At 43.7% G+C, this 24,461-nt stretch overlaps 1 protein-coding gene across 1 annotated transcript; it reads right to left on the bottom strand.

Annotated features, from left to right (window-relative positions):
* Nucleotides 1-2,074: 2,074 nt before the first annotated feature.
* Nucleotides 2,075-17,432, bottom strand: LOC139445063 (uncharacterized). Its single transcript, XM_071226140.1, has 10 exons — nt 17,066-17,432; nt 9,738-9,799; nt 8,612-8,701; nt 8,017-8,115; nt 6,935-7,083; nt 6,613-6,694; nt 5,496-5,545; nt 5,093-5,261; nt 4,557-4,659; nt 2,075-3,475 (listed from the first exon to the last, which is right to left on the bottom strand). Exons 2-10 carry the CDS (start codon nt 9,785-9,787, stop codon nt 2,675-2,677), a joined length of 1,593 nt encoding a protein of 530 aa, XP_071082241.1. The 5' UTR covers nt 9,788-9,799; nt 17,066-17,432; the 3' UTR covers nt 2,075-2,674.
* Between the last annotated feature and the right edge of the window lie 7,029 nt (nt 17,433-24,461).

Raw genomic sequence — 24,461 nt, 5'->3', positions numbered from 1 at the left:
TCGAACGCTAGCAGTCAATAAACTTTCCAAATATTTTCAATTTCGTTTTCTTTTGTAAAACATCACATCTATTCGTGGTTTGGTGCGATATCTTACAGTTATACTCATAAATACATTCCCTTGCCACTTATCGATTCGGTGGTTCTTCCACGTTCAACATGTTTTACTTCTGTAGATTAGTGTAGGGTCAATACTGAATAGTGAATGGGCGAGTGAGTGAATGTTGTGTGAAGCCGAAGTCAGCAGAAGGTATCTAATTCCTCGCCAGATAAAACAAGGGTTGCCACATCGACAATGCCTGGATAAATCAGGGGTTGGTAGTTCCACAGTGCCCGGGGACAACAAGTATTGATAGTTCGACAATCCCGGGGTAAAACAGGGTTTGATAGTTCGACAGTGCCGGGCTAAAACAGGGTTTGATAGTTCGACAATGCCTGGGTACAACAGGGGTTGATAATACGAGTGTGCCTCGGGTACAACAGGGTTAGTAGTTTGACAGTGCCGGAGGTAAAACAGGATTTGATAGTTCGACAAAGCCTGGGTACAACAGGGGTTGATAGTTCGACAGTACCGGTGTAAAACATGTGTTGATAGTTCGAAAGTGCCAGAGTACAACAGGGGTTGATAGTTCGACAATGTTTGTGGTATCGGAATTCGCTGTGTGTTAATTGTCCGAGTCCGATGACACGCCCCAGATGGACACATTAGTATTGTGAGCGTCAGGCCTGCGAGCAGCTTGTAACGGCACAGATCTCTCATCTATGACTTGGTATTGGAATACGCCAACACTGACTGCTGTATGACACGAGTCAGTATTCCAACATCCAATGTCAGACTTTTCTACAAAGCTAAACGTAAATCAACACGAAATATGCTTAACTACAGACAGACATCACAAGAATATCAGAACTGATAAGCAATGTGCCTTGTGAACTATTGAAAATAAAGTAGAAGAAAGAATGAATAGTAACAAAAGCCTAAAGTCTCATATACCTGATAAAAGTGAAATGTACGACCCATTTCAGAATATTAATTGTGAACAGTTTCTTGAGATTCTAGATGCGGAAAATGAAAATATATGAATTTCCAGAATGTGAGTAGGTGGGTTTGAATAATGTTAGAAGAAATAAATGAATCTATCAAGACCCCAAACCGTAGCAAGTCATCGGAGCCTGACAAAATGGAAAATGACTAACATTGATTTATTTGATATTTTGGACAGTTGCATGTTCATTGCTGTAGTGGGATATTGTCTACCCTGACACATGGCTATCTGGCCGTTCACATATTGACACGATAAAGGTAACAAATTAGATCCAGACGCTTAGCGACCAATTACGTTACTTAGCTGCTTCGGAAAATGTTCACCTACATACACAATAGATTAAATACATTTATGGACAAAGCAGACACAAGTTATGGATAACAACTTCTTTAATACTGTAAAGGCGACGTTTCGGTATAGATCCTTATACTGTTGTCAAGCAAGACTGAATGACGGACATAGTACAGCACATACGTAGTAGGTAATCCGATGTTGTAACCATCGGCATATGAAAATATAAATTTCCCGGAAAAGAGTCATACATTTCTTAATCTGGTCTGCATCCTAACAAAACTGCTAAATCCAAAAAGAATGATCACATCCACAGAACATTTCTTTCTCTAACAGTAACTGGTCTGTTGTTTGTCATACTGATCAAAGTATGTCCAATGTATACATGTGTTTATTATGAAGTTGGCTTGCTGCACTAGGGCGACTGTCTCACCTCGTGCCTGCACAGTCGTTGTTCCTCTACACTGCCAACACCTGACACACTTCTTCTCGGGCAAAAGTTCATATTTCATGCACCAAAACTACAGACAGTTTATTATTTCTCTGTGTGACATACCCACATGAGGTAGGGCATTTGCTGACGAGAAGTATTCTAACGGCGTTATAGTTTCAAGTAAGTTCTAGGGCATCTTCTCACCCCGGTCGTAAGGACACATAACAGAGCCACCCGTGCCCCGTTTTGCCATTTGCCAGATAGTCAACATCAGGACAAAAATGGATATAAAAAACAGACTTTATTCATGAATCCATAAAAGCAGATCATGCTAGATTGCAGACATAAGCTTTGGTGAAATGCAAAACGCAATTAAACATAAATAATCAAATAAACTGAACATGTGTAGTGGGAAAGCATTCTTTCCGAGACCAAAAACACGATAGCATACAAATAGCATACAAATAGCACACAGGTATCAAAAACATTTTGATTTCCCGCACATCCCTGATCTCATGTATTTGTTATAGCATCCACTGCTGAACGACTGTTTTATATTTACACACGAAAATACAATGATCCTGTACAATTCTATACACATCACAATTTGGTACTCCCCGCACACATCCATCGTCCACAAAATACACACACACAAGTAACTGTCAAGAATGCCTGGATCAAACATATATCTTGAAGTTGGTGTGAAGGTGAGAAGGTGAGATGAGAAGGTGAGAATTAAAGCAACAACAAGGAGGAAACGGACACGTGGGAATTGGGCTATACGCCGCAATAGCCAGTATTATCGCGTCAGGTAACACCAGAAATAGGCTTATGGCTTTGATGTAATGAACGAAGAGTAATCACGAGGCCACCTTGACGCCCAATTGATGCGAGGCATCAGTGTATCAGACATCAACAACATCGTCCTTGTTCTTATCGTGCACACCTTCACTTTTTGGCCCCTTCCTAATAAAGGAAGAGGCAATGTCAAAAGCTGGTGCCTCCTCAGACACCGGTATTTCATATCCGTCTGAATCAGTTTCACTTTCAGGCGATTTTGACGAATCATGAGTTGGTTCCTCTATCAAATTTGACCGTTCCTTCACGTAACCACTGTCATTTGGACTGGTCTCAACACGTCCTTTCTCCTCGATCGTTTGTGGGAATGTTTCCTCATGTGTATCAGGAGTTCCCCCCTCCTTGATTTCGAGAGTTGTGTCCTCCTGATTCTTACTGGCGCTGCGAGTATGTCCGCCGGGAGGCTCCAGGATATAGTACTCTGGTTTTGCTTCCGAGGGTTTATCATCGTGGCCTTCTACGATCTTAGGCGTTGTAACAGATGCATCCCCTGCTTCAGTTTCCATGAATGACTCATCCGGTGTGTCGTAGGGATGAAATCGTTTGACTGGCTCCGTTTCAGGTATTTCTCGACTGTCTCTGTCTGGTAACAAGGGCAGATAATCACCACCGTAACTGTCCTCAGTTTGGAGGGTGGTTTTAGGTGACGTGTGGTCACTATTTTGCGATGTGCTGTGACCTCTTAACAAAGGTTCGTAGAATTCACTATGGTTGGAATTCCTGTTGTAAGCAGCCTTGTCTTTGTCGACCTCAACTTGAGGTCCCAATGGTGGTCTAGGTGTGATGGGCGGGAGAGATGGAACTCGACTCAGCAGGTCAGGTACCGGGTGGGTGGTAGGCGACTCATCCTGCACATAAAAAATAATTAACCTTGTGTTTTGTTTGTTTGTTGATTATTGCCGCACTCAGTAATAGTCCAGCTATATGACGTCAGTCTGTAACAGACGATCCAGTGATTAACGTCATCCGCATCTACGTAATTTTTATACAATGACACGCATCAAGAAAATCACCGAGCCTGACCACCCGATCCCGTTAGTCGCCTCTTACAACAAGCATAGTCACCTTTTACGGCAAGCATGGGTTGGTGAAGACCTATTCTCTACCTGGATCTTCACGAGTCCGCACCATAGAGCGCCTCCGCCTTCGTGGAGTAGTTTATATTTTGCAAGACAGACTGTCAGTCAGTCAGATTTTACTGTAGTAAAGACCTAAGACCAATTGTACATAAAATCTTCAATAGGCTATTGTTGAGATGTATACTAATTTAAATTCCTCACGCAGTTTGAATACATTAATTAATAATTTAGCAAATTTGACACTTTTTCTGGTTGAGATAAAACATAGAGAAGCACTGCTGTACTACTTGTCACTGTTTCGTGTAGGCAATTGGTCCCTTTTGCCAGTTATACAGAATATGATATCTACCCACAAGCACCTTACATCATATACATATATCAAATACATAAGGAACCGACCATTTGATATTAACCGGGCGTAAGCTCGGATTTTGTATTGAGACCAAATATGTTTTGCAGCTACAGATGCAAACCTGATATTTTTTAAATTAAAACTACAACAAGATACATTGCAAATATGTAATGTTCGTCGCTGACAAGTTTTTTCCCGACAATATGAAACATAATGCGGTTTTTTTCAAGAATTTTCGGGGGTAATATTTTTCGATAAAATACCAGCCCTAAATAGTCTAAACAGTTTTAGTATACTGCAGCTTTAGTATCAGTAGTCATAGCAAGGGGCGATGTGGACACTCTGAGCCTGTGGAAGGTCCAAGAGTTGCTTCCCTTTAGCCTACTGAGCGTCATGTGCACTGTGGATCATAACTTTCCGAACGTAATAACATTCAGATCTGAATAATTCATGTCAATATGATCGTTTGGTGGTGACCTTGGCCACGTCGTGTCTCACCACAGCTTTGACGACATCGTATATGTTTTCCTCAGTGTAGTCCTCGTCGTACAGGTTGGGCAGGCTGGAGTGTTCAGGGCGGGGCATCAGGGGCGGCAGCGGTCTGCAATATACACATACATAGTGTACACAGTGAACTCCCACTGTGGCGGCTGCCGTGTTTAACTCCAAACAGGAATGGGTAAATACGTGACTTGCATCGTGTGACGTTATAGTCATAATCCGAGATTTTGGTGTGGCCAAAACGTGGAGTTCTAGAAGAACTAAGTATTAGAGTCCCACATAATGTAAGAATGGGTCAAGCTAAGTACCATCGTACAATAATTATACTTCACCTGGCATGGTAAGACTGGGTCAAGATAATACATTTATATTCACAAGGCTGCAAGTCGTAAGAACCGTAACCTATGATTTATCTGCTTAGGTCGCTTTGTGTTGCACAGCCCAGTAGTAGTTGTGGCAGTCTCTAAACTTTACAAACTTTTCGCTTCATCCTGGGATGCCGTGTTTGTGATTGTTCAACATATCCTCCTCACCTGTTGGTGCGTCTCCTCTTGCTCCTCTTCCTCCAGCAGAAGATGCCGAGCCACGTGCCCAGCACGCCCAGCAGGAGGCTGATGAGGAGGGCCATCACCAGCAAGGCGATCCGCGACTCTGGCGGGGCCGCCGTCGTCACACCAGGAGGGGCCGCCGTTGTGATGGGGCCTGACATGGAGAAGAAAGGATGTTATGTGCAACAAAATCAACTTGATATTTCAGAAGATCAACTTGATATTTCAGAAGATCGCCTTCAGAAGTACGTATTGTACACACACAGCATCTTTACTGGTAGCACATGCCAAATAGATAGATAGATAGATAGATAGATAGATAGATAGATAGATGTCACAATCACCCCCCTTACATTTACCAGATTCCATCACCATCTCTATTACTTACAGCTGAAGTCGGGCAGGCTTTCTCCCAAGCAGTCTAACACATACTGAAATCTGAATAGAAAGTCAAACTCAGTACATATCTACAACGTATTTGCAGAGTGAGTGAATGAGTATGAGGTTTTACGCCGATTTTAGCAATATTCCAGCAATACCAGATGGGGAAACCAGAAATGGGCTTCACACATTTTACCTAGGTGGGGAATCGAACCCAGGTCTTCCGCGTGACGAGCGAACGTTTTTATAGTCTTTTATGTATAGAACGTGCTCATCAAATTGATACTGATCGTTTAAGATTTGACCAATATTATACGTTAAATTGTTTTTTGTATAACCAGTACTATATTACAAAATACGTGCATCGTATGTACGGCTAAAATGCGGATTAAAATGTAGTGAAAATTTCGTGCACATCACTAGTTTCTACTCATAAGAACTACAGGTCACCTTGGCTTGTTTCATTTAACATTTAATCTTCATGTTTATTGATTGATTGAGTGAGTGAGTGAGTTAACACTTGCAGTCACATCTGCATTATTCCAGCCATATAGCGACGAGAACAAGATGACATATATGCAAGTGAGTCATGAATACAAAGTTGTATTTAAAAACAAATTAGTCAAACATATTTGGCATAACAAAATTACGCATTTTTATTGGCACATGCAACATTTTGTTGAGTGAGTGAGTTGGCTTTAACACCGCTTTTAACAGTTTTCTAATTATATCACGGCGTGTCAGCTTAATGTGTGAGGAAAGCCCGAAGTGATGCATGTCTCAGACGTTTACCACGGGTATGGTGCTGACAAACCTAGAAACATAATCGGGGCGAACCGAGATTTGAACCCACAATCATTGGTTTCTGGCGTGCCCAAGGGACGCAACTCTGCACAGGGAATCGCGGCGCCTTAGACGACTGGGCCCCCAGTGCCCCCAACATTTTGTTGAAACCAACGAACAGGGTGTACGGAGTGCGGTGCTGACAAGCCAAGAAACAATTAGGGCGGATCCGGCTTTCGAACCTAAGCCTTGCGAGTCTTAGCATGGTAAAGGGATGCCAATTGCGAAAGCCAGCATTGGAAGTAGACATAGATAGGTTGTGAAAGTGAAGCCTGCAGTACCTGGTCTCCCTCGGTGGGACTGGGACGTCATTCGGCCTACATGCGATTCTGCGTCCGGATCTCTTCACGTCACAGGTAAAGTCTACGGGAAGGGAATCAGCGAAAGATTACTGTCTGACCTGTGCCATTTAATGAGAAACTAACATTTTTTTTATGGAAATCAATAACCAAATCAAGTTATAAGAGAGCAATTCATTAACCAGGCCACGAATGATAAATCATCCATATGATAATGGGTACAAAACAGTATTCCAAAAGATTAAATGTCCTTTTGTGAATATCCTGGGAACAAGGTTCTGTGATGTGCCATTTTCCCACTCACTTGCGTCTAGGGATGTGTGGTGCAGGTGAACGTTGAACTCCCGCTCCCCCAGACACGTCTCCAGCACCGTCTCGTTCTGCTGCACGATGAGGAGGTTGAAGTTACAGTAGTTGAACGGGGAGTGGATGTCACACAGACAGTTGTTGAACCTGCACATGTCAAACAGAGTGAGTGAGTGAGTGAGTGGGTGAGTGAGTGAGTGAGTGAGTGAGTGAGTGAGTGAGTGAGTGAGTGAGTGAGTGAGTGAGTGAGTGAGTGAGTGAGTGAGTGAGTGAGTGAGTGAGTGGGTGGGTGGGTGGGTGGGTGGGTGGGTGAGTGAGTGAGTGAGTGAGTGAGTGAGTGAGAGTGTTGTTTTACGCCACATTTAGCAATAGTCCAGCAATATCACGGCGGGGGACACCAGAAATGGGCTTCACACATTGTACCCCTCCGCGTGAAGAGCGAACGCTTTACCCACAAGGTTACCCCCCACCCATAAACACAATGACAAGTCAGGGGTCTAATTAGATCTGATTAGAGGGCGGTATTCGGTCCCAAGTCTGGAGCATAATGTCAGTGAAAGAAATCCCAAAATGGAATTAAATAAATCCAAATTTATGCTGTTATGGCTTTGTAGTAGTGTCTTCAATTTCCCTGATTACGTGACCAAAATAGAGTGAAAGGATCTAATGCTTATTTTAATATCATTGCATTGAATGTAATGTTATAAATTAAGGTTAAGATACCTCTCAGTTTAGGAAAATAATAACTTCTAAAAAATCTGAAATTGGAACAAAATAACGATTTTTCCAAATATGCCTGCCACGGGCAGTTAGTATAGAATGCTAGATAATTCCCGGCAAGTACACTGTCACATTCGTGATCCTGACACCTATGGGATCAGACTGAACTACTTTGATTGACGGTGTGTAAAGTGACGACACTGTATATTTTGTGTAACCGCATTTCCACAACCTAAACGTATAGCGCCTTCAACCTTATCCAGACAACCAGATCAGTATACATTTGATTTGTATTCTGATTTACCCTGAATCGTTTCATGGATCTATTACCTGATTACAAACCAGAATCAAAATACTTACGTTTCCATCTCAATAAAGATGTTTTCCCTTCGAAGGAGTTTATCCCGTGTTGTGACCGGGACGCGGACTCTCTCCTCACTGATGCAGGTTTGCGTCTCACTACAAATACAGCGTCTTGCTTGTAGTAGGTAGAGGAATGTATTATAACATATAACTAATTTCTCAATACATACCGTAAATGTTCACAGGTGATGCATGACTTCATGGCGACATATATATACATCGAAAACTACGTCATATCTATCTGTACAAAGGGATTGCAAACTCCAGTCACGGATTAAACAGATTGCAACAGATGACAGACCGGCCATAGTTAATAATTTTATTGTGCGCTAAAAGTGAGTAGAGTGCAGGTTGTTCTTTTGTCATGGCCAGGTTACCACGACCGCGAACCATGTCTCAAGAGACGACCAAAGAGTAACCCGAGCCGTGGAACATTGCTCATACTTTCAAGCACTGGTTTTGCCTGACACAGACTCGAATATTTACTGGTCGTAAAAGCTTACGTGGGGTATTGCTTCGGGCCACAGTTATAGAGAATATTGCTAACTGCCGCATACAGAAGCCTTCAACATATTCAGTAGCATGTACTTACTTTGTGCCTTCTACTGGCAGAGGTGTTGCTAAGGCGTTGTAGATACATTTTCGGAGTTGTCGTGGTCGGAACCTGTACTCAGCTTCGCTCCTGGAATAGTGTCAGATGGGCATAGAGACTTAGGTGTACGGAGTCGGGTGTAAGGAGTCGGGTGTAAGGAGTCGGGTGTAAGGAGTCGGATGTAAGGAGTCGGGTGTAAGGAGTCGGGGGTAAGGAGTCGGATGTAAGGAGTCGGTGGTAAGGAGTCGGGTGTTAGGAGTCGGGTGTTAGGAGTCGGGGGTAAGGAGTCGGGTGTTAGGAGTCGGGTGTAAGGAGTCGGGTGTAAGGAGTCGGGGGTAAGGAGTCGGGGGTAAGGAGTCGGATGTAAGGAGTCGGTGGTAAGGAGTCGGGTGTTAGGAGTCGGGTGTTAGGAGTCGGGTGTTAGGAGTCGGGTGTTAGGAGTCGGGTGTAAGGAGTCGGGTGTTAGGAGTCGGGTGTTAGGAGTCGGGTGTTAGGAGTCGGAGGTAAGGAGTCGGGGGTAAGGAGTCGGGGGTAAGGAGTCGGGTGTTAGGAGTCGGGTGTTAGGAGTCGGGTGTTAGGAGTCGGGTGTTAGGAGTCGGGTGTTAGGAGTCGGGTGTAAGGAGTCGGGTGTAAGGACATGAGGTAATGTTAGACGTAACAGAACCAAAACTGTCACTAGACTTTCACTACTTTTGATGAGACCCTTTGGGATAGGTCTCCAGCCACCCATGCTTGTCGTGAAAAGCGACTATGCTTGTCGTAAGAGGCGACTAATGTGATCGGGTGGTCGACTTGGTTGAAGCACGTCATAGTCTCCCAGTTGCGTGGATCGATGCTCATGATGTCAATCACTGGATTGGCTGGTCCAGACCGCCGTAATGTAGCTAGAATATTCCGGCAACCGTTCCCATTCAACATGTTGAATACTGAATATTTCATGACATGAGCAATTATGGCATTTTCCAAATCACCAGCGTTGAGATATTGACACTTCTCATCATAATCAAGCATATCATATTCAATATTTCTGATGAAGAACACGAACGCCAGAAAGGTAACACTTTCACAGTAGCTTCATTGCGGAAAGATATGTCAGATGTTATTGAAATTATTCATCACCACATACCTGGCATCGCTTTCCTTATGATCGTGGTCACGTCGGACACGGGGAGACATCGTTAACGGATGCTGGAACGAAAGAAAAACAAACTATCGTCAAGTCATTAATACTACATGAGCGGCAGAACTGACGACGAACACCTGCAAAGGAGCACGTTGCACGAACCAGGTCGACAGGTATCTGAAGTTCTCGTGAGAGAAGAGTGCGCATTGTTTGTTTGTTGTTTAACGCCGCACTCAGCAATATTCCAGCTATATGACGGCGCTCTGTAAATAATCGAGTCCGGACCAGACAATCCAGTAATTGACATCGTGATCATCGATCTACGCAATTGGGATACGCTGACATGCATCAACCAAGTCAGCGAGCCTGACCATCCGATGCCGTTAGTCGCCCCTTACGACAAGCATGGGTTGCTATAGGTCAAATATTCACGGTGTATGTGCGCATTGGTGAGTAGTAGTAGTAGTAGTAGTAGTAGTAGTAGTAGGGGAATGAAATGGAGTTGCGTTCAAGATTAATGCACTTACATATAGCGACGACGTGCATGCACACGTGTGTGTGTGTGTGTGTGTGTGTGTGTGTGTGTGTGTGTGTGTGTGTGTGTGTGTGTGTGTGTGTGTGCCGACAAATGTTGATTTCATCGTGCTAGCCCACTGAGATACCATGCCGCAGTTTAACATGAGTACCCCACTCAGACACAGAAAACTCCGGGCCGACCACTCCTTATTTTTGCCCCTTCATGCCGAGCGCCAGGCAGGGTAACAACAAGTACCATTCTTTAACGTTTTTTGAAATGACGCGGCCGGGGATCGAATCTCCGACCTTCCGCTCTGTGCTCGAGAGTGAGAAGATGTATAGATTGGCGATGAGTGAATGAATATTGTTCTTTCTGGTAAATCAGCAGGTTCGAGTAAATATGCTAACAGTCCATTGTCTTTGTCGGGGCGACTCTTGAGCTGCGACCCACGGATAGCGGTTCCTGGCATGACTAAGGGACACAAGTGTGCACAGTAAGATGTGCAGTATTAAAGTACTCACGGAAATGAAAAAAAACTGTTTTCACGATCTCAGATTTTAAATAAATGCAGTTAATATACAAAATATATAAATATTCAAACAACTCAATTAGTACTAATTGGGCCTTGGCACAAATACAGCGTATCAAAGGTTTTATGTCTTTTTACACGTAAAAGTGTGTAAAAATATTAACAAAACAGACTATTGTGAAACTGAGCATAACCAGGTGTTAGTAGATCAAGGTGAATGTCCATGACCTATGACACCTTGACGACAGGTGAAAACAGGTGCTTGAAACCCACTTGCATGTGATTTGTCAATGGTTAGTGATTTGTGAGTGGCATTGTGGGATAGTGAATCATCGTCAAAATATCAGAACGTAAAAGTAACATATTCCCTTCTCAAACAACAACTTACATGTCATTATTATTATGTGCATAAACATTCCTGTTATTTTTATTGTTGTTTTGATAACTTTTTTTCCAAGGCTAATTCGCATAATGCCTATAGCCTGTTTCTGCCATGTCAATTTGGACTTAGTTTTATTTTTGAAGTTTGAAAGTGCCTACAAATTACCTCCTGTAAAGTACATTTTGTATTGAGCACTGAGATAAAACTAGCAAATCCAGACTAGTACTTTTCCAGTTGTTTTGTTATTTCGTACTTACATCTACGTAATGCTTTGTGTCGATTATTAAATCCAGCAAAACAGTTTTTTTTTACATTTCCATGAGTACTTTTTAGATCACTGGGCCACCCGTGTCAGTCTACATTAAGTGTCGGCGTTGTAACGTGATACCAAAATGTCCAGCATATCATAATCCAAACAAAGAAAAGCAAACATTCATGACTCATGTGAACCATAACTGAAACAGATTTCAAGGAAACTAACTTCACCACACAAGAAAATAAAACAATTCTACACTCTCGTCTGAAAGTACAAAACAATTGTTGCACTAAGAACGTGGCGCAGGCCTATTCCAACAATGATTTTGTTTTCAAACAACAAACAGATCTTTGAGAACTAAAACCTTTCTTTGGGCCACTGTCACCGGCCCAGCTGTACAGATATATCCCCCGGAAATGACACAGGAGGGAGGGGGAATAGTACTCCAGTCGAGCCTGTTGAGAAAGTACTTGTAGTTTCAATGACGACGATTCAGAACAGCCGAATGCCATTTTTCAGATTTTTGTTTCCGGGTTAAGTTTCTGAAAACGAAACATGTACTCACTACTGACGTCATCACCGTCGTGCGGTGTATCGACGCTGGCCTCACTACTGACGTCATCGCCGTCGTGCGGTGTATCGACGCTGGCCTCACTACTGACGTCATCGCCGTCGTGCGATGTATCGACGCTGGCCTCACTACTGACGTCATCGCCGTCGTGCGGTGTATCGACACTGGCCTCACTACTGGCGTCATCACCGTCGTGCGGTGTATCGACGCTGGCCTCACTGCTGACGTCATCGCCGTCGTGCGGTGTATCGACGCTGGCCTCACTACTGACGTCATCACCGTCGTGCGGTGTATCGACGCTGGCCTCACTACTGACGTCATCGCCGTCGTGCAGTGTATCGACGCTGGCCTCACTACTGACGTCATCGCCGTCGTGCGATCTATCGACGCTGGCCTCACTACTGACGTCATCGCCGTCGTGCGGTGTATCGACACTGGCCTCACTACTGGCGTCATCACCGTCGTGCGGTGTATCGACGCTGGCCTCACTGCTGACGTCATCGCCGTCGTGCGGTGTATCGACGCTGGCCTCACTACTGACGTCATCGCCGTCGTGCGGTGTATCGACGCTCACCTCACTACTGACGTCATCGCCGTCGTGCGGTGTATCGACGCTGGCCTCACTACTGACGTCATCGCCGTCGTGCGGTGTATCGCCGCTGGCCTAACTACTGACGTCATCGCCGTCGTGCGGTGTATCGACGCTGGCCTCACTACTGACGTCATCGCCGTCGTGCGGTGTATCGACGCTGGAGGAAGGAAGTTGGCAGCACTTATCTACCATTGTGAAAACAGCCCTACATCCTGAGTATTTATCTACATCGACAATTATCCCCGGTACTCTAGTTAATGACAGTTTGTGTCCGGTGCACGTCTCGTGCGTAACAGTATGTAGATTTAGTCACATACCATTCATGCGGTATCTAGAACTAAAGCAGCTATTCGTACATGTTACTACAGTAAACTACTTTGTCATCACCTCTATTTAAGATGTCTTCTAGACACATTCACTTGCATTCATTTAGAGCGTCCCAAAGTTTTCTGCACGATGCTAATAATATTCTTTTCTTCAGACTGTTTCTGACCCGTGAAAATCGGGGTTAGGATTAGTCTTCAGCAACCCATCAAAAAATAAAAAAGTACCGGGTATCATACAGAAAGACAACGAGGTGACTATCCTGCGGTGGAAAAGGTTTTACACATTATTTAAATACATGGTATATCCATGACATATCCATGGCATATCCATGAAAATCAGGTGAAATAGCAGAGTGTATAACGCTGCAGCGTCAACGCCTCCGATACATTAGCCGTACACAGTACAGTTGCGAATTATTCAGTCATAAAACTGTTGACTTAACAGCTGAACCATTAATCCTGTCTGCAAATACCCAGTCGCTCAGGCATAGACAGTTTTAGGGTGAGAATGGGGCTATGAAATATGACTTAGTTTGTCGGTCAACAGGGATCATTTACGGGGGATGTGCCTCCTCACCAAAGTCACCATGCACTCTATCTCGATATGTACATTCAGCCTGGTCTCATTAAAATCAGATGTTAGTTCTCGCCACCACTAAAAGATCTGAGGACACCCAGTTACGGGTTACGTTAGAACGACCTTTAGCAAACTTTGACGACCATTTAAATTACTCACAAGAAGTTGACATTAGCCAGTGTGAACACAGCTGTCTCGAACTTTACCACACAAGCTTCAAACTGGCGATTTTCATTCCAGGCAACGCTTTGAAAATTATCGATTTCATACTTGAAAACTGAACAAACAAAAATTCTGGAATGTCTGATAGATGACCGAGATTGTATGGCAGAATTTTCCATGGGATATGCAAAGTCTCTTCCGTTTCAAATGTTTTGTTTCCCCAATTGAAGCGAGAGATAGATTTTGACGGAATCAGTCGTACAGTCCGTAACTGACGTTCAGAATACCACGTGTTAACCATTCCGAGGTTGCTAGATAAGAAAACACATCCCGACAGACACGTTCCTGTTCTGGTAAGCGACGCTCTGATTGGTCGGATGAAAGGTCGTCCTGACGTGACCCGTGATGTGATGTTCTCAGATCCTTGTTCAACGATAGGTAGAGCTAAGATCTGATTTTAATGAGGTTGCATTTAGCCGATATACCATGGGGTGGGGGTGGGGTGTGTGTGTGTGTGTGTGTGTGTGTGGGGGGGGGGGGGGGGGGGGGGGGGGTTGTGGGCGAGGTTAAACGGGGATGAACGTCGCGTCCAAGATTATCTCACTAATATAGCGACGTGCATGCATGCCTGCACGTTCTGGTCTAAACGAGCCTTGCCCTTGCCGCAGTTGACACGGATATCCCAATCAGACATATTATACTGAGCCGACCATGTTTTATCTCCTTAATGCCGAGCGTCAGGCAGTGAAACAACAAGTAGCGTATTTTATGTGACACGGCCAGGGAATCGAACCATCCACACGGCAACGACAGCCAACAGCGACTACATAGCATGGCAACATGCATGAATTGCCGTCATTCACATACAAAATCTAAACAATCCTTGAGTAGCTAATCATGACTAACTGACATGTACTAGGAGACACATGACCCGGAAATGCCTGCTCTGTGTACATAAAGTGCGGGACTTTATGTTAAAATTTACATCTAAAGCTAAGATTTGTAATAGACTTCTATATCTTTAGTCGTGTGGAACGAACGACAAACCCTGGACGCAATGCGTGTTTGTCGTCAAGGATCCAGATATACCAGGGCTTGTCGGGTAGCCTAGTGGTTAAAGCGTTCGCTCGTCACGCCGAAGACCCGGGTTCGATTACCCACATGAGTACAATGTGTGAAGCCCATTTCTGGTGTCCCCCGCCGTGATATTGTAGGAATACTGCTAAGAGCGACGTAAAAGCATACTCACCAGGGCTTGAAACAATCGAATCTGGACCGAAGAAGCCAGTGATTGATATGATGATCAACACCTCAGACTGTCACGGCACTATGACACGTGTCGATATATGGCGGATATAATGCCGATGCGACGTTAGATTTAAATTCACTCTCTATGACAGGCGGTTCACTACGTCACCGACCATGACCACACTAGATATACATGTTAAGTGTGTAGGTATGTGGAAAGTAATTATGCATGTGTGCTTTTAAAAACAATATTGTGGTTTCATGAAGCACATACATGTAAAGTGATCCTTTAAGTTGTTTTTACATTTAGTTCGAATGAAGATAAGATTCATATTATAAAGATTTTTTTTCATAAACTCTTATTGTCAATTCCACACGTTTCCTCTAAATTGTGGCGTTCTGTGCGGTTTAAACATATGTATTTGTAGAAAAACAACAATGTTGATACTAGTAAGTCATTTGGATGTGATTTATGTTACCATAATACACGTACCAACGACCTGAAGCCACGAATATAGCACGAACGTGACCACCTGTTATTTAGTTCGGCTATCTTAACGTCACATGACCACAGTTACTACCCTCCTTAGGTGTTATTTAAAACCCCACCATACGATAATTGCTGAAGTTATAAACTAATACTTTGATAAATGTAAACTATTCAATTGATAATTAACTAACGGATCATAAACTAAGAATACGGGTACGTATATTACATAAACAGGGAGTGTTGAATGTTGCAGGTCCCTGCTCTTACTAATGACCCGTCTTACCTAACATTGTATCATAGTAGCCCTTCACGACTCTTCTATAACTGTTGTAACATCGCATAGACCCCGTGTGCAAAATACGCATCAGTCTGAAAGCGCACGTTAAATCTCCAAAGTAAGTAAGTAAGTAAGTAAGTAAGCATAGACCATTTCAAAAGAATGCATAAATCTTTACGCTGTACATGTATAATGATATTGATAAGAACATTTGGTTTGTTTATTTGTTCCATTCGCCATGATGTCCGTAGAATACATACCACACCTCTTTTGGTATTTTTACCCTTCCACTATACACTAAACTGATTCTCATAATATGCTAAGTTTATAATTAAATATATTTAACATAACTGTTTATCCCTATCACATTGTGAGATGAAATAGATACATCCCTTGGTATTCATGGTAACATATCTTCCTGAAGCAGTACTACTAATCAGCCATCTGTTCAAACAACATCCCTATTTATGGTAATAAATTGTCCCAGCTCTGAGGACATAATAGCCACGAGGACGCAAGTATTAATTATTTCTTAGCAATTCAAATGTCTGAACAGTATATTGCTGAATGACTGTCTGAAGTGTGTGTACTGGTTCTGGGAAAACGCCACACCTGGTCTCACTGTTATGGTCCAGTGGTTACATTGACCAATTACGTAACCTGACCTCTTGTCTGCATGACCGACCAAGCACACAAGCAAAACACATATTGTGGCATAAACTATCGCAACATTGTTCAGCACTTAAAAGGGGATTATCTGACTGGTGACTTCGATTAGATAACCTTATTCACCGAGGGTGACTCACACACGCGGGGGTGGACTGGTATTTCCTAGTTGCGCGATTGTATATGTGCATCAATAGACTATTCCCGAGGTGTATTGGTTTTCAACACAATACCACTTTTTACTGACTGTACAGGTTAATACAATAAACATATGTAGGTCGGAGAAACATTGTATACGTATGAAAACATTTTGATAAACATCTGTTGCGAGAATCGTGAACATGACCCAGCTGCATAGCACAGACTACAGAGTGGTATGTATGCTCATTCAAGGTTGGGGCATTGATCAAGATGCGATTGATATTACAAATCTCAACATCAGTCATAAGTGTGTATATTGCCCCACAAGACAATGTACATATTTTTATCAACCTTGGCCTATGTAAATATATTCACACAACAAAAAAAGCCAACAGAATGAGATTTGAACATCATGTTACTGTTAGCATCATTGAGACAATAACATATATAGTTTGTACATTATTTTGGTACAAAGACAGGAAAAATATACTGGGACAATATTATCGAAAAAAAAATATCATAACAACGATTTATGACGATTATATTATTGAGAAAGACAATGGCATTTTTTTAAAATGATACCACTAAAAGACTTACCTCAAAGTAACTTTACTGTTCCAAGTTTTCTCTGTTGAAAATAACTACAGTAATCCGCTACACAGTAGAAGATCAGTGGCACTCAATGGCGGATAGAGGAATAGGGTTGACAGTGTGACCGGCGACCTCACCTCGTCTCAACCTATTTCCGTTGTCTCTGACTGTCCTGTGCCCTTCGCTGTATGGGAACAAAGTCGCCCCTGCACCGTTCTGTATAAATCTACCGCCACTACGACCACCACGTAAGGAAATGGGACGGGACGCTGAGGCACATCGGTCACTTGGGTTCAGTAGTTACATGAACGCTCAACAAACCGCCATTGCCACTTTGTCACCTATCCTGAGTCAACTGGCGGCCATGTGTTTACGCGACATCTTACCTGACATGGGCAGGTAACTCTGTTGATTACCATTTACCTGTACGTGGGAAAATTTGCGTTGCAATGCATCATGTGTGGTTCCATTCTCTGATTTACCTGGAAAGCGATAATTTTAAGTGGAACCGTTTCTAGTGTGTAAGAAGAATGCTATTTATCGCTGTTAAAAGGCTATCAATGTTACTGACACTATATTAGAAACGAGTAATGAAATTTGAGGGCCGACAAAGCCAAGTCAATTTCGTATGTTTTATGTTAAATGTTTTGCCTCAAAGCCAGTGGCGGATCAAGGGGGTGACCACCACACCTAACACCCCAAAGTGTTACCATGACAAATTTGGTTCTTAAAGTCAAATTTATAACGGTTTATATATCGTGTTTGTAATCCCTAATTGAAGATACACATGGTCCAAGTGTCAAGGGATGCAGTTGTCTGGTGTGGTAGTGATGCAGTTGTCTGGTGTGGTAGTGGTGCAGTTGTCTGGTGTGGTAGTGATGCAGTTGTCTGGTGTGGTAGTGATGCAAAATTTATAACGGTTTATATATCGTGTTTGCTATCCCTAATTGAAGATACACATGGTCCAAGTGCCAAGGGATGCAGTTGTCTGGTGTGGTAGTGATGCAGTTGTCTGGCGTGGTAGCGATGCAGTTGTCCTTTGTGGTAGTAGTGCAGTTGCCCGGTGTGGTAGTGATTCAGTCGTCTGGTGTGGCAGTGATGCAGTTGTCTGGTGTGGTAGTGATGCAGTTGTCTGGTGTGGTAGTGGTGCAGTTGTCTGGTGTGGTAGTGGTGCAGTTGCCCGGTGTGGTAGTGATGCAGTTGTCCGGTGTGGTAGTGATGGATTTGTCTGGTGTGGAAGTGGTGCAGTTGTCCTTTGTGGTAGTGATGCAGTTGTCCTTTGTGGTAGTGATGTAGTTGTCCTTTGTGGTAGTGATGCAGTTGTCCTTTGTGGTAGTGATGCAGTTGTCCTTTGTGGTAGTGATGCAGTTGTCCTGTGTGGTAGCGATGCAGTTGTCTGGTGTGGTAGTGATGCAATTGTCTGGTGTGGTAGTGATGCAGTTGTCCTTTGTGGTAGTGATGCACTTGTCTGGTGTGGTAGTGATGCAATTGTCCTTTGTGGTAGTGATGCAATTGTCTGGTGTAGTAGTGATGCAGTTGTCTGGTGTGGTATTGATGCAATTGTCCTGTGTGATAGTGATGCAGTTGTCTGGTGTGGTAGTGATGCAATTGTCTGGTGAAGTAGTGATGCAGTTGTCTGGTGTGGTAGTGATTCAGTTGTCTGGTGTGGTAGCGATGCAGTAGCCTGGTGTTAGAGTGATGCAGTTGTCTGGTGTGGTAGTGATGCAGTTGTCTGGTGTGGTAGTGATGCAGTTGTCTGGTGTGGTAGCGATGCAGTAGCCTGGTGTTAGAGTGATGCAGTTGTCTGGTGTGGTAGTGATGCAGTTGTCCTTTGTGGTAGTGATGCATTTGTCTGGTGTGGTAGTGATGCAGTTGTCCTTTGTGGTAGTGATGCAGTTGTCTGGTGTGATAGCGATGCAGTTGTCCTGTGTGATAGTGATGCAGTTGTCTGGTGTGGTAGCGATGCAGTTGTCTGGCGTGGTAGTGATGCAGTTGTCTGGTGTGGTAGTGATGCAGTTGTTTGGTGTGGTAGTGATGCAGTTGTCCTGTGTGATAGTGATGCAGTTGTCTGGTGTAGTAGAGATGCAGTTGTCTGGCGTGGTAGTGATGCAGTTGTCTAGTGTGGTAGCGATGCAGTTGTCCTTTGTGGTAGTGATGCAATTGTCTGGTGTGGTAGTGATGCCCTTGTCTGGTGTGGTAGTGATGCCCTTGTCTGGTGTGGTAGTGATGCAGTTGTCTGGTGTGGTAGCGATGCAGTTGTCCTGTGTGGTATTGATTCAGTTGTCCTTTGTGGTAGTGATGCAATTGTCTGGTGTAGTAGTGATGCAGTTGTATGGTGTTGTAGTGATGCAGTTGTCTGGTGTGGTAGTGATGCAATTGTCCTGTGTGATAGTGATGCAGTTGTCCTTTGTGGTAGTGATGCATTTGTCTGGTGTGGTAGTGATGCAGTTGTCTGGTGTGGTAGTGATGCAGTTGTCTGGTGTGATAGCGATGCAGTTGTCCTGTGTGATAGTGATGCAGTTGTCTGGTGTGGTAGCGATGCAGTTGTCTGGCGTGGTAGTGATGCAGTTGTCTGGTGTAGTAGTGATGCAGTTGTCTGGTGTGGTAGTGATGCAGTTGTCCTTTGTGATAGTGATGCAGTTGTCTGGTGTAGTAGAGATGCAGTTGTCTGGCGTGGTAGTGATGCAGTTGTCTGGTGTGGTAGCGATGCAGTTGTCCTTTGTGGTAGTGATGCAATTGTCTGGTGGGGTAGTGATGCCCTTGTCTGGTGTTGTAGTGATGCAGTTGTCTGGTGTGGTAGCGATGCAGTTGTCCTGTGTGGTATTGATTCAGTTGTCCTTTGTGGTAGTGATGCAATTGTCTGGTGTAGTAGTGATGCAGTTGTATGGTGTTGTAGTGATGCAGTTGTCTGGTGTGGTAGTGATGCAATTGTCCTGTGTGATAGTGATGCAGTTGTCCTTTGTGGTAGTGATGCAGTTGTCTGGTGTGGTAGTGATGCAGTTGTCCTTTGTGGTAGTGATGCAGTTGTCCTGTGTGGTAGCGATGCAGTTGTCTGGTGTGGTAGTGATGCAATTGTCCTTTGTGGTAGTGATGCAGTTGTCCTTTGTGGTAGTGATGCAGTTGTCTGGTATGGTAGTGATGCAGTTGTCCTATGTGGTAGTGATGCAGTTGTCGTTTGTGGTAGTGATGCACTTGTCTGGTGTGGTAGTGATGCAGTTGTGTGGTGTGGTAGTGATGCAGTTGTCTGGTTTGAGAGTGATGCAGTTTTCCTGTGTGGTAGTGATGCAGTTGTCTGGTATGGTAGCGATGCAGTTGTCCTGTGTGGTATTGATGCAGTTGTCCTTTGTGGTAGTGATGCACTTGTCTGGTGTAGTAGTGATGCAGTTGTATGGTGTTGTAGTGATGCAGTTGTCTGGTGTGGTAGTGATGCAATTGTCCTGTGTGATAGTGATGCAGTAGCCTGGTGTTAGAGTGATGCAGTTGTCTGGTGTGGTAGTGATGCAGTTGTCTGGTGTGGTAGTGATGCAGTTGTCCTATGTGGTAGTGATGCAGTTGTCGTTTGTGGTAGTGATGCACTTGTCTGGTGTGGTAGTGATGCAGTTGTCTGGTGTTGTAGTGATGCAATTGTCCGTTTGAGAGTGATGCAGTAGCCCAGTGTGAGAGTGATGCAGTTGTCCTTTGTGGTAGTGATGCAGTTGTCCTTTGTGGTAGTGATGCATTTGTCTGGTGTGGTAGTGATGCAGTTGTTTGTTGTAGTGATGCAGTTGTCTGGTGTGGTAGCGACGCAGTTGTCTGGCGTGAGAGTGATGCAGTGGTCTGGTGTGGTAGTGATGCAGTTGTCCTTTGTGGTAGTGGTGCAGTTGTCTGGTGTGGTAGTGATGCAGTTGTCCTTTGTGGTAGTGGTGCAGTTGTCTGGTGTGGTAGTGATGTAATTGTCTGGTGTCGTAGCGATGCAGTTCTCTGGTGCTGTAGTGATGCAGTTGTCTGGTGTGGTAGTGATGCAGTTGTGTGACGTGAGAGTGATGCGATTGTCTGGTATGGTAGTGATGCAGTTGTCTGGTGTGGTAGTGATGTAATTGTCTGGTGTCGTAGTGATGCAGTTGTCTGGTGTGGTAGTGATGCAGTTGGTGATGCGTTGATAAGTTCTGAGCGTCACATGAAATGAATAAAGTCATAGTGAAGTATGTTGTTGTGACATTGTGTCATTGGGGTATTATAACAAAAAAACTTGATTTTTGTGGAGAAATCTTTTCGCCGTGTTAAGTTAGTGAAATATGCATGGATCTGTTACCATTGACAAACTTGGGGAATGTAAAGGGGGTTAAGCACTTGCAGATATCTACGTTCTCACACGAGTCCAGTACTCACGATCAACGCTTTTCTTTAATCATCGTAATCAAATGTTCCTTTAACTCATTTATTTCTCAAACTGCTCGATTTCTGCTGATTAATTTACCGCAGATAGGTATCACACTCGTGGGAGGTCTGTGTTGATAAACCTGTCTGAAAGTATTTCCCTTACTAAATAATACATAATGTTATGTTTGAAACAGTTAGAAATTGAAGACTGGGAAACAGTTACGAAATTAAAAAACGCGAGAAAACTTTTATTTGTTTATCATACTAGAGTGTTGTTTAAATTTCTCGACAAGTGTCACTCAGCTGTTCCCACTCGCTGTCACGTTACTGCTCAACCTGTCAATAGTTCAATTATTGCTAAACTGCTACCCCCTTTGTTTGCGTTGATAATGAAGGTAAATGCACGATAGTAATTTGTTTTGAACAATGTGTCGATCAAACTTTATTTTCTATAAAACGCAGCAATGCATATTTACAAATGTTTACCAGTATATGATATACAATGGTGTTTAATATGTGATGTTCATCAATATTTACATACTTTTTGTAAGAATGAAGAATGTTAATCACTTTGTCACGTCTGATAAAGTAGACAAACCATTTCTGGATAACAACTTCTCTATAATACTGTGATAGCGACGTTTCGTATAGATCTATCAAACAATTTAAGTCCCGTCTGTCAATATCCCTTCATTCCCTCCACTAATCAGGAACTGCTGAAACTACCGACAACGCATAACATGAAAAATACGTTGTCATTTATTGCACTGACGCTGATTCCGAATATCTTGACGGTCATGTCACTGTATGCTAACAGTAGTGATGGTTTCAGATACTGGAATCTATTGATAGCTCTGAAATTGGCAGCATCTCCAGCAGGCGTGTACACAGTGCCCGAATATGGCGAGAGATCATGTGGACATTTCCGAAAGTCTAACTTCAGAGTGATTATATCTGTCTTTTCTACAAATCAAAGGTTATTCTCTGGTTCAAGTATAACAGTAGCCCGTGATCAACATGACTGCTCGGGTGCTACCCGATGTGCAGTGGTATGTATGTTGGTGGCGGAATACGTCTAGTGGACCTGACAGTGTGATGAGTGATATACACACACAACAATGGCGGACAGTAGAATGTGAAATGTAGTAATTTAATCTATACGATATTTGTGGGCAGTATGATATATATACAGGGACAATATGATGAAAAATATATTAATTTGATATCTATACGATATTTGTGGGCAGTATGATATATACTTAAACACAAAACAAACATCACCCTGGATAGATATATGAGAAACCTTATTTGTCTAAACACTCTAAACATACTTTGAGACATATAAAAAAGATGAAACTTAGAAAAAGTGATAATCAAGGTTGAAATTAAAGTGTCAACTGTTCTTAAATTGAAACACAACACAAGTCTGTGAGGAAATGGCATCACAAGTCAGTATCTCGTGAGTCCGCCATGTGCATTGATGACTGCCGTGCAACGTTGATACATGGAATGGATGAGACGGTTGATGAAGGCCATAGGCACTTGAGCCCACACTCTGAGGAACGCTTGACGCAGTTCAGCTGCAGTTGTCGGCCTTGGTCGGACGTCATTCAGCCGTCTTTGAATCTCGTCCCACGGGTGCTCAATGGGATTTAAATCAGGACTGAAGGCAGGCCACTCCTGCCCTGCATTGTTCTGAGGCCATTCTGTTGGAGGAAGTCTCTTGTTGCTCTCGCAGTTTGGGCACCGGCGTTATCATATTGAAACCCATGGTTGCGTCGACATGCCAAATGAGGTATGGCGTGTGGTCTCAATACTTGATCAATGTACCGAGCTGCTGTGACACCATTGCCTCTCCCTTGACCGATGTTCTGGAAGACCATAGGGCCGACCCTCTGTGCAACACCAATGCCATCCCACACCATGATGCTCGGACCACTCCACGAGTCGCTCTCAACAACACAAGCATCCGAATAACGTTCTCCACGGTGTTGCCAGACTCTCCCTCTGCCATCTGCTGTTGAGATACAGTAACGGCTTGACTGAGAAGATGACTCTTCTCCACTGCTGGTGGCGCCAATGCTGGTGCTGTGTTGCCCACTTTTGATGGTCCCGGCGATGACATGGTGTCAGAATGGGTCCTCGGTGTGGCCTGTGACAGTGGAGGTGTCTGTTCGTCAATCGTCGACGCACGATGTCCACACTAATGTGTCGCCTGTGTGTCCCCATGGTCTGTCGAGCAGTTTCCGCAGCAGTAACAAAGCGATCTTGAAGATGCTGTCGCACAATCTGACGATCCTGACGTCCGGCGGTGACAGTGGTCGGTCTTCTGTAGTTTTGGTGGTCTGGTACCGTTGCTGGAGCCTGTATATGGTACTTACGTGGACTTGAAATGCATTGGCTACTTGCCGGGCGGTTTGTCCAGCTTGCAATCGTCCAAGGGCTTGGTGTCGCTGATTTCTTGTCAATCTTTGTATATGGTAGCAATTCAATAACGAATGAATGTTATCCGATCTGGTCGGATTTTTATAGGGCATGAAATGGGGGAACGCATGTGCATTTCAATTTGCACGGAACTCACGTGCATCGGGTTACCATGGCCGTTGCTGTGATGCGTTTGGACGATCGGTTTTATTATTGTCTGCTTTGTTTTTTACCATCAAATTTCATTTTTCCGGACAAGGTAATGTTAAATTTTAGAAACTTTGTCAAAAAGTACCCAGATATTTAAATGACAACTTTCCATGCAATGTTACTTTTGCGGTTCAGTATACATATGTCCGTTATTCAGTTATGGCCTCATGAGACTTGTACGTGGTACGATTTGAAAGCGCTAGCCAATTAAAACTGTGTTCAATCTTACTCCACTTATTTAATTATTTCTTGGGACAATATGATGAGAAATCACACACACACACACACACCCGTACGCACGCACGCACGCACGCACACACACATACACACGCACATCGCGGACAGTATCATAATCAATTCATATCCACACGATGACGGCGGACAGTATGAACAACACATTCACTCACGC

The sequence above is a fragment of the Haliotis cracherodii genome, unplaced genomic scaffold, assembly GCF_022045235.1.
Source record: "Haliotis cracherodii isolate W230 unplaced genomic scaffold, xgHalCrac1.p SCAF_6, whole genome shotgun sequence".
In the NCBI taxonomy this organism is placed as follows: Eukaryota; Metazoa; Mollusca; class Gastropoda; order Lepetellida; family Haliotidae; genus Haliotis; species Haliotis cracherodii.
The sequence above is the reverse complement of the archived record's forward strand: the minus strand, read 5'-3'. Positions and strand labels throughout refer to the sequence as shown.

Excerpts from the sequence above, each read along its gene's own strand:
- LOC139445063 (XM_071226140.1), bottom strand. The coding sequence starts at position 9,787 with ATGTCTCCCCGTGTCCGACGTGACCACGATCATAAGGAAAGCGATGCC. Across the intron at positions 7,084-8,016 it reads ATCTTTATTGAGATGGAAAC|GTTCAACAACTGTCTGTGTG; the intron begins GTAAGTATTTTG and ends TGACATGTGCAG. Across the intron at positions 4,660-5,092 it reads AAGAGGAGACGCACCAACAG|ACCGCTGCCGCCCCTGATGC; the intron begins GTGAGGAGGATA and ends TGTATATTGCAG.